Source organism: Scyliorhinus torazame, chromosome 5 (genome assembly GCF_047496885.1).
Source record: "Scyliorhinus torazame isolate Kashiwa2021f chromosome 5, sScyTor2.1, whole genome shotgun sequence".
In the NCBI taxonomy this organism is placed as follows: Eukaryota; Metazoa; Chordata; class Chondrichthyes; order Carcharhiniformes; family Scyliorhinidae; genus Scyliorhinus; species Scyliorhinus torazame.
This window is the reverse complement of record NC_092711.1, coordinates 161,200,376-161,213,476: the sequence shown is the minus strand read 5'-3', so window position 1 is coordinate 161,213,476 and position 13,101 is coordinate 161,200,376. Positions and strand designations below refer to the sequence as shown.

Genomic DNA, 13,101 nt, shown 5'->3' with positions numbered 1-13,101 from the left:
CCCAGTTCCCTCGATCTCTTCAATATCGAGAAACCTATCAGTGTCTGTCTTGAAAATACTTGATGACTGAGGCTCCACGGTCTCTGCGGGAGAGAATTCCAAAGTTTCACCACATCCTCAAGTGAAGAAATCCCTCCTCATCTCAGCTTTCTCTCCATTTTCCTGCCTTTTCCCCATAACCCTCGACTCCCTCGTAGGATTCGATGGGGGTGCGGTGATGGTGAGCGTGCCTTTTGTTTCTCTTTGTTTGTGCCTGAGAGGATGGGGAGGGGTGGACTTTAAGGGCGGAGGGAAGTCAGCGGCCTTGGCCGGGGGCCACCATGCTAGCTGGGCGGGCTAGTTATCGGGAGTGAAGTGGGCGGTTGCCAGGAGGAAGGGGGGGTGGTGATTGGGTTATGGCGGAAGATATCGGAAGGCAGGCCTGGTGACCCGGGCTGGGGGCTGGCTTAAAATGGAATCTGGCTGATTGGCAGGGGAGCTCTCTCTCTCTCCACCCCCCCCGCCCCAAGGCTGGTTTGAATGGGCCGGTTAAAGGGGATGGTGGGGCAGGGGTTCCACTCGGGGTTCGACATGAAGACGAGGGGGTGGCGCTGTTGGTTAATAAGAGATTGTTTTTTGGGCTGGGGGAGCATTGTGGCCGATCCGGTATGTGACAGTCAGTGGGTAGTTGGAGGGGATGCCGGTATACCTGATTTATGTCCGGAATTGGGACGAGGTCGACTTTTATGAGGCGGGTGTTAGGGAATATCCCAGACCTGGACAATGCACCGGATGATTATGGAGGGTGATGTCGATACGATCCTGGATCCGAGTTTGGATCGGTCGAGTTTTAAGTCGGGTGGAGGAGGGTCATGAAGTACATCAGGGGGCGGAACCACAGAGGTTTGGGAAGCCGAGGGCGAAGGAGTTTTCGTATTTCTCCCGTACGCACCGGGTGTATTCCCGGATCGACAGTTTGTTATGGACAAGGTGCTGTGGGCCGGGGTGGCCGACTCGGAGATTGTGGTTTCCGGCCACGCGCCGCACTGGGTGGATTTGCGGGAGGTGCAGGGGAAGGGGGGGGGGGGCAATGGCCGCAGTGGAGGTTAGATGTGGGGCTGTTGGCGAATGAGGGAGTGTGTGAGCAAGTGAGGGCTGCCACACTGGGCTATGTGCAGTTGAACGACACGCGGGAGGTCATAGCCACCACGCTGTGGGAGGCACTTAAGGCAGTAGTTAGGGGGAGTTTATTTCGATCGATGTGCATAGGGAGAGGGTGGAGCGTGAAATGAAATGAAAAATGAAAATCGCTTATTGTCACAAGTAGGCTTCAAATGAAGTTACTTTGAAAAGCCCCCAGTCGCCACATTCCGGCGCCTGTTCGGAGAGGCTGGTAAGGGACGAGGGCGAGGCTGGTAGGGGATACTCTGAGGGTGGATCAGAGGGACTCGGTGGCCCCGGAGGAGAGGTTGTTAAAGAAGAGGCAGAGGCTCCAGATGGAGTTTGGGTTGGTGTCCACGGGGCAGTTGCGGAGGGCCAGAGGGGCAGTGTATGAGTGGGGAAAAGGCGAGCAGGCTGCTGGCCCATCAGCTGAGGAAGCAGGCAGCGGCGAGGGAGATTGGTACAGTAAGGAACGAGAGGGGCAAGGTGGTAACGGATCTGGAGGGGATGAATGGGGCATTTGAGGCCTTCTATAGGTGGCTGTACGAGACGGAGCCCCCGACCAGGGAGGAGGGGTCGAGACGGTTCCTGGATGGGTTGGAGTTCCCTAAGGTGGAGAGGGGAGAGGGTGCATGGGCTAAGGGAGGTCTGTGTGTGTATGTGTGTGTATGGGGCGGGGAGACCCCATGAGTGAAGGTGTTCCTGGAGACAGGATGGGAGGGGGCAGGGCGTTGCTGAAGGGGTTCTGGCAGGGGTTCTCGGATGTTATGGGTGTGGGGGTGGCCCCGGGTCCGGAGGTGGCGATATTCGGTGTGTCGGAGGATACGGGAGTCCAGGTGGGGAGAGAGGCCGATGTTTTGGCCTCCGCCTCCCTGATAGCCCGGAGATGGATTTTGTTGTGCTGGCGGGACTCGGAGCGGCCGGAAGCGGGAATGTGGGTGAGCGACATGGCAGAATCCCTGCGGCTGGAGAAGGTCACGTTCGCTTTGTGGGGGACGGCAGAGGGGCTCACCCGGAGGTGGAAACCTTTCATTGATCATTCGGTGCTCACAAATGGTTTAAGGGTGTTGAATTTTGAGCTTGAGAGCGGGACTAGACAGGGCTGCTCTCTGTCTCCCTTGCTGTTTGCATTGGCCATTGAGCCCTTGCCGGAGGATATTAGATCTGATCATCGGATATCAGGACTGGGGGGTGGGGTGAGGCAGCACAAGATCACTCTGTGTGCAGATGACAGGCTGCTGTTTGTGTCGATCTCCAGTGTTTCAGTCCAGCCATTATTGGAGTAGTGGATAGATTTTTTTTAAAAAGTATTTTTATTCAGATTTTAGCATTTTAACGTTTACAGCAGATAACAATTTCACAATTTACATGGATGATTTGGAGTTGGGGACCAAGGGCAATGTGTCCAAGTTTGCAGACGACACTAAGATAAGTGGTAAAGCAAAAAGTGCAAAGGATACTGGAAGTCTGCAGAGGGATTTGGATAGGCTAAGTGAATGGGCTAGGGTCTGGCAGATGGAATACAATGTTGACAAATGTGAGGTTATCCATTTTGGTTGGAATAACAGCAAAAGGGATTATTATTTAAATGATAAAATATTAAAACATGCTGCTGTGCAGAGAGACCTGGGTGTGCTAGTGCATGAGTCGCAAAAAGTTGGTTTACAGGTGCAACAGGTGATTAAGAAGGCAAATGGAATTTTGTCCTTCATTGCTAGAGGGATGGAGTTTAAGACTAGGGAGGTTCTGCTGCAATTGTATAAGGTGTTAGTGAGGCCACACCTGTAGTATTGTGTTCAGTTTTGGTCTCCTTACTTGAGAAAGGACGTACTGGCACTGGAGGGTGTGCAGAGGAGATTCACTAGGTTAATCCCAGAGCTGAAGGGGTTGGATTACAAGGAGAGGCTGAGTAGACTGGGACTGTACTCGTTGGAATTTAGAAGGATGAGGGGGGATCTTATAGAAACATATAAGATTATGAAGGGAGTAGATAGGATAGATGCGGGCAGGTTGTTTCCTCTGGCAGGTGAAAGCAGAACTAGGGGGCATAGCCTCAAAATAAGGGGAAGTAGATTTAGGACTGAGTTTAGGAGGAACTTCTTCACCCAAAGGGTTGTGAATCTATGGAATTCCTTGCCCAGTGAAGCAGTAGAGGCTCCTTCATTAAATGTTTTTAAGATAACGATGGATAGTTTTTTGAAGAATAAAGGGATTAAGGGTTATGGTGTTCGGGCAGGAAAGTGGAGCTGAGTCCACAAAAGATCAGCCATGATCTCATTGAATGGTGGAGCAGGCTCGAGTGGCCAGATGGCCTACTCCTGCTCCGAGTTCTTATGTTCTTATAACATTGCAAATTAAAACCACCACAAAACCCCCAAACCCACCCAACCCCCAACTCCCGAACCAACCGCCCCACCTCACTCCCTCCCCTCCCCACTCCCTCCCCACTCCCTCCCCTCCCCTCCTCACTCCCTCCCCTCCTCACTCCCTTCCTCCCCTCCCCACTCCCTCCCCTCCCCACTCCCTCCCCTCCCCCCTAGAAGTTGACGGGCAACTCATTCATTTTAATGAAGATGATCCTCCCTCGCCATGAAATCCAAAGATCCGACCACCGGGCAAGGTCCCACCTAATAGTCACCATCAGCTGTGGAAAGTTGGCCCCATATAGCTGTCTGAAAGGGGGGGGGGGGTCATTGACATTCCCAAATATTTAAATCCCAAGGGGGACCATCCGAAGGGGAAGTTAGCAAGATGCGGGGCCTTATCCCTCAACCCCTCCCCACCGGCATTCAGTGACCCCCAGACTCCACTGGTCCCTTTGGAAGAGAAATCCAGAGAATCACAACCCTCTGAGGGAAGAGATGACTGTAAATATATAACGTAGCTACAGCACAATATTACACGATTGAAATAATAATATACTTCATTATAGAACCATAAACAATATATCTAATATGTACCAAATAACAACACTGGACATATCTGTCAGATATTAATTTACTGTCCCCTTAAATATCAGCCAAATCCTGGGGAAAGCAGCCCTTAAATTCTGAACTTCAGGAAATAGACCATTCTTTTAGCCAAATAAATAAATGTGTCAAGCTGAGGGAGCAAAGGATGTCAATGTCTTTAAGACAGTAAGAAGTCTTCCAACTCCAGGTTCAAGTCCAACAGGTTTCTTTCGATATCACTAGCTTTCGGAGCACTAGTGATATCGGAACAAGCCTGTTGGACTTTAACCTGGTGTTGCAAGGCTTCTGACTGTGCTCACCCCAGTCCAACGCCGGCATCTCCACACAATGTCTTTAAGAGAGAGAGACCTGGGCCAAGCTTTCCAGAGTCTGCACCCTCCCTGGATTCACTTCCTTTCAATTGAAGGAAGAAAATTCGCCATGAATTTTGAATGAATTGAATGAGAAAAGAAAGTGTTTTACTCACAGATGTTGGAGACAGGAGGAGGTTTACCTTCACTTCCGCTGTGACATCACAATGGAGCCCTCCCTGAATCAGCCAATAGGAATTACTCTATTCCGCGGAGTCGTCACTGGGTTCCAGTGCGCAGACGTGGGAGCCCCGCCCGTTCAACCCTCCCACCCTCCACACCTCCTCGAGACAAGGTTTCCAGGCAACCGGCTGACGGCTCCGACCAGAGCTGGAAGCCGCTCTCCCCCCCCCCCCCTGCCTGAGACTGCGCATGTCTAAAGGAGAGTGGATGCTGCGCATGTGCGGGGGAGCTCACTTCCTGCTGAGGCATTGACCGGAAGGACTCTGGTCCTCCAGCCAATCAGAGCGCGGGGTTTGTGTGACTGAGCTTCACTCCGGCGGAAACTTCCTCCTGGGCCTTCATCAAACAAACCTCCAGACGCCGCTGGTTCTCCAGCATTCTGCACCTTTCATCAGCAGTGACAGAAATGATCACCCCCGCCCCCGGCATGAGCTTTACACGTCTGGCGGGGGAAATACCAGGGGCCGAGGTAACGGAAGAACTCAAACTCTTCCTTATAATGTGTAGTGAATGAAGTATCTCTGATCAGGGAGGCATCAAACCTCCACTTTCTCGACCTGGGGGTGAGCCCTCGAGCAGAACCTCCAGAAAACCGGGGGGGGGGGGGGGGGGGGGATGGGCAGTATTTATGATGTTCCCTGTGGTGCAAGCGGACACCAGGTCGTTCTCGGCACGAAGAAGTCGGCGATTCTAGTCTGACATTGCTGTGGGACTGGAAAGAAGGTAAAATCTCCACCCCTCGGGTGCAAAGTTCCCCAAATATCCACATAACCCACCTCCTCACAAGCCGAGACCAACACCCTAGCTTGTAGCTTTGGGGGGGGGGGGGTAACCAGGTAACCAGGAGCTTATCCACCAGAGGATATAAGTGGCCGTTGAAGTGACCAACCACAAAAGAGTTAGTCGAAGCTAACAGCAAAATCCACAAAAGCCTTCGCAATGAACTCCGGGGAGTCGTTCGGGCATCCATAAACATTCATTATTGAAACAACATCTCCATGCACCAAACCTCTAATGATCACATATCTACCTCCTTTGTCCTTGGTACAGGTTTCAACCTTAAAAGGGATATTTTTATTAATAAGGATTGCCACACCCATGCTACTTGATGACAAAGAGGCAAAGAAAATCCTTCCCAACCGATCCAGCCTCAATTTACAGTGTACCTCATCATAGAATCCCTACAGTGCAGAAGGATGCCATTCAGCCCATCGATTCCGCATCTGCCTTTGAAAGAGGACCCTACCTAGGCCCATGACTCCACCGTGTCACTGTCCCCCAGTAACCCTACCTAACCTATTTGAACACTAAGGGGCCAATCCACCCAACTTGCACATCTTTGCCCTGTGGGAGAAGCCATAGAAAACCCACGCAGACATGAGGAGAAGGTGCAAACTCCACCCAGGCAGTCACTCGAGGCCCGAATTTAACTTGTGTCCCTGGTGCTGTGAGGCAGCTGTGCTAACCACTGTGCCACCTTGCCGCACCAAATGAGTTTAAGCTTGATGAGATTCCTGCAATAAAGCTATGTCGACTTTCACCTTAAGAAAGGAGAGGATTTTTTTCCTTCTGATAGGGTGATGGATGTCCCTTACATTCCCTGAGAAAATTAGCAGATTAACTGCCGCCATTAGCTAGACGACAGAGAGAACAGGAACAGATTTTCACACCACAGTCGGGTATGCGCCATGACCCCCTCCTCCAACTCATTTTACACCAAAGGCACCAAAATCTCCCCAATCTGCTCCTTTCCCGGATAAATGCCCCGTCTGTACCAGAGTAGGATAAGTCAACAACACATAAACCCTCCCATAATAACAAAAAGACAAAAGAATCACCACCACAACAGATTCAAGGGGACATTCCTCAATATGACTGAGGACCCGGAGGATTAACCCCACGGCCAGACTATTACCCTCGGGATACCTTCTCTAAACTGAGGAGAAGAAAAGAAGGTCCAACAAGGGAATGGGGATCGAATGTCCTTCCCACATTTTAGACCCACCCGTGAAAACCTGCATCCACCACCACCCACCCGTTGGCAATGGCGCCACTCGGTTCTGCCATGATTAACGTTCGGATAATAGAAGAAAGACAAAGAACAAAGACGACGGATAATAAGCACACGGCACATCTACCGTAACTAAGATAAGATAATATGAGTCCCTGTAACACTCGAGGGAGGAGAAGAAGACATTCAATCGGCCCTCACAGAATAACAACTCCCTTCAACAGGATAAAAGATAACAAATTCAGACAACAAAACAGTGATAAGGAAAGAGTGGATTAGTTAGTCCGAGCTGCAAACCATCCCTCCAAATCCTTACCCTTCATGGATTTAATGAAGGCCGATGCAGTAGTCGGATTATCAAAAGACTTGACGGACTTGTCGGATACAATTTACAGGGTCTCAGGATAAAGCGACAGAATTCACTCCCGCAGCCTTGAGTTCCCTTCAAACTTCATCGAAGCCTCGATGCTTCGTTTGTGTGGCTGCCAAAAGAAGGAAATCCTCACTCCCTCATGGAGCCAGGTCCCACCTCACCTTACCTGTCTCCAGGACCCTCTGGTGATCTTCAAGTTGTGGAAGCGAATGATTACAGGCCTGGGATGAAAACAATCCCTCGGCCTCAAAGACAGGATCCAATGCCCATTCTAATTTGAACCACCCAGGCTTCACATCTAGCTTGAGAAAACGTGGCAGCCGGTCCTCGAAGGACCTGACGGGAGCCTCACCCTCCACACCTTCTGGCTGGCCGACGACTCGGATGTTCTTTCTCTGACCCTCGGTTCTCCAAGTCCCCCAGGACCTCCCCCACGGCACTCAGACGGTTCTCCAAGGATTTAATTCCTGCCTCCGCCGAGGAGGCATTTTGCTCAAAGTTCAGAATTCTCTCCTTGGGTTCGTTGTTCCTTTTCTTGGTATTTTACAGCTCGGCCTCATGAGCTCACAGATATTGAGTCAGCACACTCAGCCTCTGGTCAACAACACGGAGAATGTCGCTGACATAGGTTGGTCAATGACCCCACAAAATAGACGTGCAGGCTTCATGGGCTGAATGGCTGACTGCAGCTCCTGTTTGTTATGGTCTCTGTGTCCAGGACAGGAAGCAGTGAGCATGGATCTGTCAATCAGCCTGAATCAGCACCTTCAGGAGAATTGGGAGGGTGAATATTAGATACAGCAGAGTGAGAATGGAGGGAGAGTGTGTGGGATGGAGATTTACAGCTTTTGGGGAATGAGAGAGGAAAGAATGTTCGATAGAAACTAGAATTGTCTGTTCTGAATTTCTATCCTGTGCTGACAGTGATGTCTTTTGTAAATTGATTTTACAGGACAGTAGAACAAGAGGAATTACAGACAGAAATCTCAAACTTTACGTCTCAATCTGACTGTGTCTCAATTCCTTGGAACTGAATATCACCGGACTTTGAATCTAGAAGGAGAAATGTTTGTCTGATCTGTCGGCTTCAAAAGATTTTAACCATCAGTGTGACTGGAAAAGCACCGAGACACACACACCCGAGTGAGAGTGTTCCTGAACACTGACTGTGGAAAGAGCTTTAACCAGTTACACAGCCTGAAAAAACATCACATCAGTCACAGCGGGGAGAGATCGTACACGTGTTCTTTGTGTGGATGAGGCTTCAACTGACTGCCCGACCTGGAGAGACACAAGGAGACCCAACACATGGAGAAACTGTGGAAATGTGGAGACTGTGGGAAGGGATTTAGAGCCCCATCACAGCTGGAAGCTCATAGACGCATTCACACTGGGGAGAGGCCATTCACCTGCTCTGTGTGTGAGAAGGGATTCATTCAGTTATCCGCCCTGCGGACACACCAGCGAGTTCACACTGAGGCGAAGCCATTCACCTGTTCTCAGTGTGAGAAGGGATTCACTACTTTATCGAGCGTGCGGATACATCAGCGAGTTCACACTGGGGAGAGGCCGTTCACCTGCTCTGTGTGTGGGAAGGGATTCACTCTGTTATGTGCCCTGCAGACACACCAGCGAGTTCACACTGGGGAGAAGCCATTCACCTGTATTCAGTGTGAGAAGGGATTCACTCAGTTATCCAGCCTACAGTCACACCAGAGAATTCACACTGGGGAGAGACCGTTCACTTGCTCTCAGTGTGAGAAGGGATTCACTACTTTATCGAGCCTGCGGAGACACCAGCGGGTTCACACTGGGGAGAGGCCGTTCACCTGTTCTCAGTGTGGGAAAGGATTCACACAATCATCCGACCTGCAGATACACCAGCGGGTGCACACTGGGGAGAGGCCATTCACCTGCTCTCAGTGTGGGTTGGGATTCACTCAGTTATCCGCCCTGCAGTCACACCAGCGAGTTCACACTGGGGAGAGGCCATTCATCTGCTTTCAGTGTGAGAAGGGATTTGGCGATTCATCCACCCTGCGGATACATCAGCGAGTTCACACTGGGGAGAGGCCATTCACCTGCTCTCAGTGTGGGAAGGGATTCACTACTTCATCGAGCCTGCGGATACACCAGCGAGTTCACACTGGGGAGAGGCCATTCACCTGCTCTCATTGTGAGAAGAGACTCACTACTTTAAAGAGCCTGCAGATACATCAGCGACTTCACACTGGAGAGAGGCCGTTCACCTGCTCTCAGTGTGAGAAGAGATTCACCACTTCATCGAGCCTGCGGATACACCAGCGAGTTCACACAGGGGAGAGGCCTTTCACCTGCTCGGAGTGTGAGAAGGGATTCACTCGGTTATCCAGCCTGCAGACACACCAGCGAGTTCACACAGGGTAGAAGCCGTTAACCTGCTCTTAGTGAGAGAAGGGCTTCAGATATCCAAACTGCAGGAACCCAAGCGAGTTCACACCTGGAAGAAGCCATTCACCTGCTCTGAGCAGGGGAAACATTCACTGATCTGTCCTAACTACCGAGACACTAGCGAGTTAATTCTGGGGAGAGACCATTCATCTGCTCTCAATGTGGGGCGGGGTTTTGTGATTCAGCACACCTGTTGTGACTCCAACAAGTTCACAATAAATTACAGATGTTGGCTCCGTTGTTATTGTTTCTGCTCTCACTGACCAGAAAAAGGTGTAATTCTGTTCTCTCTGCATCTAAAGACTATCTCCAGATCATTTGGTGAATTCAGAGTGATGACTGCTCTCAGAGAATTTAAACCTGATGTTCTTCTGTAAAAAGGATTTTTGTCTTACGGATGTTCACAGGAAAGTTTAAGGATTGCTTATAGTATTGTATTCTTTGGGGGGTATATTTGAATTGATGGGTGCTAAGATGTTCACTGTATGTTTTAAAAAGGTTAACTGAGTTCATAGAATAAACATTGTTTTGCTTTAAAAATTACTTTTAAATTTCTGCTGCACCACACCTGTAGAGTGGGCCGTGTGCTCCCCATACCACAATCTAGTAAAAGTTGTGGGTCGGGTGAACTCCATGATACACTTTGGGGTTCTCTAAACCCTGGCCCATAACACATGGTATGAGGGGCAAGTTGTCTGTGGTAGATTGGAAAATTACAATAAACATATCACTGAAAGTGGCAACGCAGGTGGATAAGGAGCTAAGAAGGCAGACAGCATGCTTGTCTTCATTGATGTGGGAATTGACTACCCAAAATTGTCATGTTAATGCTGCAGCAGTACAGAACCTTAGTTAGGCCACAGGTGGAATATTGCCTACAATTCTGGTCCTCACCAGATTACCAAAAGGTTGTGGAGGCTTTGGAGAGAGTAGAGAGGAAGTTTACCAGGATGTTGCCTGGCCTGGAGGGTATTAACTATGAGGAGAGGTTGGATAAATTCGGATTGTTTTCATTGGAAAGACGGAGGTTGAGGGACGACCTGATAAAAGTTTACAAAATTATGAATGGCATGAACACAGTGGATAGTCAGAAGCTTTTTGCCAGGTTGTAAAAGTCAATTACCAGGTGAACATAGGTTTAAGGTGTGAGGGGCAAAGTTTAGAGGAGATGTGCGAGGGAAATTTTTTACACAGAGGGTGGTGAGTGCCTGGAACTCGCTGCCGGAGGAGGTGGTGGAAGCAGGTACGATAGTGACGTTTAAGAGGCATCTTGACAAATACATGAATAGGATGGGAATAGACGGATACAGACCCTGGAAGCACAAAAGGTTTTAGTTTAGTCAGACATCATGATCCGAGCAGGCTTGGTGGGCCGAAGGGCCTGTTCCTGTGCTGTACTGTCCTTTGTTCTTTGTATGACAGTAGACAATAGACAGGCAACCACTCGCATTTTATTTACATAAAATATAGATTCCTTTAAGAGGCAAAAATTAAACAGCAAAAGTGAAGCTATCGTGGCGAACAAGAAAAGTTAAAGATTCCATTAGATCAATGGAGGAGACAATATAGTAGTGAGCCTGAGGATTGGGAACTTGTGTCAGAATTCAGCAAAGGAGGATCAAGAAACTGATAAATAGCCATGTGAGAGCAAACTGAGGAGAACTGGAAAAGCTCCTGTAGGAATATGAAAAGGAAAAGATTAGCAAAGACCAATGTGGGTCCATTCCAGGCAGAGACAGGAGAGTTTATAATGGGGAATAAGGAAATGGCAGAGAAACTAAACAATGTGAGTCTGTCTTCACAGAGGAAGATATAGAAATCATCCCAAAAACACGAGAGAACCAAGGAACTATTGAGCACGAGGAACTGCAAGAGATTAGTATTAGTGCAAAAGCAGCACTGGAGAAAATAATGGGATTGACAGTTAATAAATCCCCAAAAGCTAATGCTCGACATCCCAGAGTGTTGAAAGAGGTGGCTGTAGAGATAGTGGATACATTGGTGATCATCTTTCAAAATTCTATAGATTCTGGAATGGTTCCTGCAGATTGGAAGGTGGTTAATGTAACCCCAATATTTAAGGAGAGAGAGAGAAAATGGGGAACCACAGACCCATGAGCCTGACATCAGTAGGAGGGAAAATGCTGCAATCTATTATAAAGGATGTGATAACATACGAATTAGGAGCAGGACTAGGCCACTCGGCCCCTCGAGCCTGCTCCACCATTCAATAAGTTCCCGGCTGATCTGATTGTGACCTCAACTACACAGAGGCTCCTTGGAAAATAAATTTTGGAGAGCATAAGAATATTCTTTATTGGCTTCCGGTGGGGTGGGCGAGCAGGGTGGCCGCAAAAAAAAGAGCTCCCGCCCGTAGCCGTGATTCGCGGCGATTTCGGGGAAATCCATGAGACCCCACGCAGTCCCCGACTATCGTCGGCCTTTGGGGCCGCCACGAGCAGCCAGCGGGGCCGGTTTAAAAGCCGGCGAAGAACCCCGTGCGGGTGTTGGGAGGCGGAGGCTGAGGCGTCGGGCCCGGCAGGTCGGAGCAGCGGAGGCGGAGCTACGAAGAGGTCAAGGCGGCAGGCCCGAGCGCCATGTAGGGAGGGTGCTCCACGTCGGATGGCTCCCACCTAGGAAGAAGAAGGTTTGAAGCCTGGTCCCAGGTGAATGTAGAGGAGAAAGAAAGAAGATTCATGGAAGTTTGTTAAAAACTTTTTTTTTCTCAAAAAAGAAGAATGTCAGATCGATGAAGGGCAGGAGAGTGAAGGGGGAGAGAGGAGAAAGGAAAGAAGATAAAAAACAATAAGCTGCTAAAAGATGCGAAAAGCAGCGTCAAAGAAAGGAGGAAACGCGGGTTCGCCGCCGAAGGAGAAGACGAGCAAAAGAAAAGTGTTGACAGGATGGCGGAAGCCGAACTGCAAGGTGGGACCGCACTACTTACGGTGGAGAAGGTGACCGAGGTGATGGTGGTGGAGCTGGAAAAACGTTTGGTGAGGCACATGGAGATCCTGAGGAAAGAGATGGTGGTCGTGGTGAGGTCATTGTTGGAGGAGGCAAATCGGCCCGATCACGGTGGAGGTGGCAAAGGCATTGGCCGAGGTGAGAGAGCAGGGCGAGAAGATGAAGGAGGTGGAGGAGGCCGTGACACGACACAGCGACCAGCTCCCCTCGATGGGAGACGAGCTGCGGAGGGTGGTGGAGGTTAACAGAGGGCTCCGAGCAAAGCTGGAAGACTTGGAAAACCGCTCAAGGCGGCACAATTTGAGAATTGTGGGCTTGCCCGAAGGGACAGAGGGCCCAAGGCCAACGCAATACTTCGCTAAGAAGTTAGCGGAGCTGATGGGGGAGGGTGAGAACCCCACCCTGTACGAGCTAGACCGAGCTCATCGGTCATTAAGGCCGAAGCCCAAAGTGAACGAGCCACCAAGGGCAGTAATTATCTGCTTCCATAAGTTTTGCATGAAGGAGAAAGTATTAAGCTGGGCGAAGCAGAAGCGTGAGGTGCTGTGGGATGGTACTGCGGTTCGGATCTACCAGGATTGGACGGTGGAGTTGGCAAAAAGACGAGCGGCGTTTGGGCGAGTGAAGGCGGCTTTGTACAAGAAGGGGGTGCGATTTGGTGTGGTGTACCCGGCGAAG

At 50.0% G+C, this 13,101-nt stretch overlaps 1 protein-coding gene across 2 annotated transcripts; it reads left to right on the top strand.

Annotated features, from left to right (window-relative positions):
• Positions 1–4,933: 4,933 nt before the first annotated feature.
• On the top strand, positions 4,934–9,999 carry LOC140422243 (uncharacterized). 2 transcript variants are annotated; one of them, XM_072507263.1, is made up of 2 exons: positions 4,934–5,114; positions 7,982–9,999. In XM_072507263.1, the coding sequence occupies exon 2, from the start codon at positions 8,338–8,340 to the stop codon at positions 9,433–9,435; it is 1,098 nt and encodes a 365-aa protein (XP_072363364.1). In that variant the 5' UTR covers positions 4,934–5,114; positions 7,982–8,337; the 3' UTR covers positions 9,436–9,999. The 2 variants fall into 2 exon arrangements, with proteins under 2 accessions (XP_072363364.1, XP_072363363.1); XM_072507262.1 differs by lacking the exon at positions 4,934–5,114 and adding an exon at positions 5,121–5,368.
• The last annotated feature ends 3,102 nt before the right edge of the window (positions 10,000–13,101 follow it).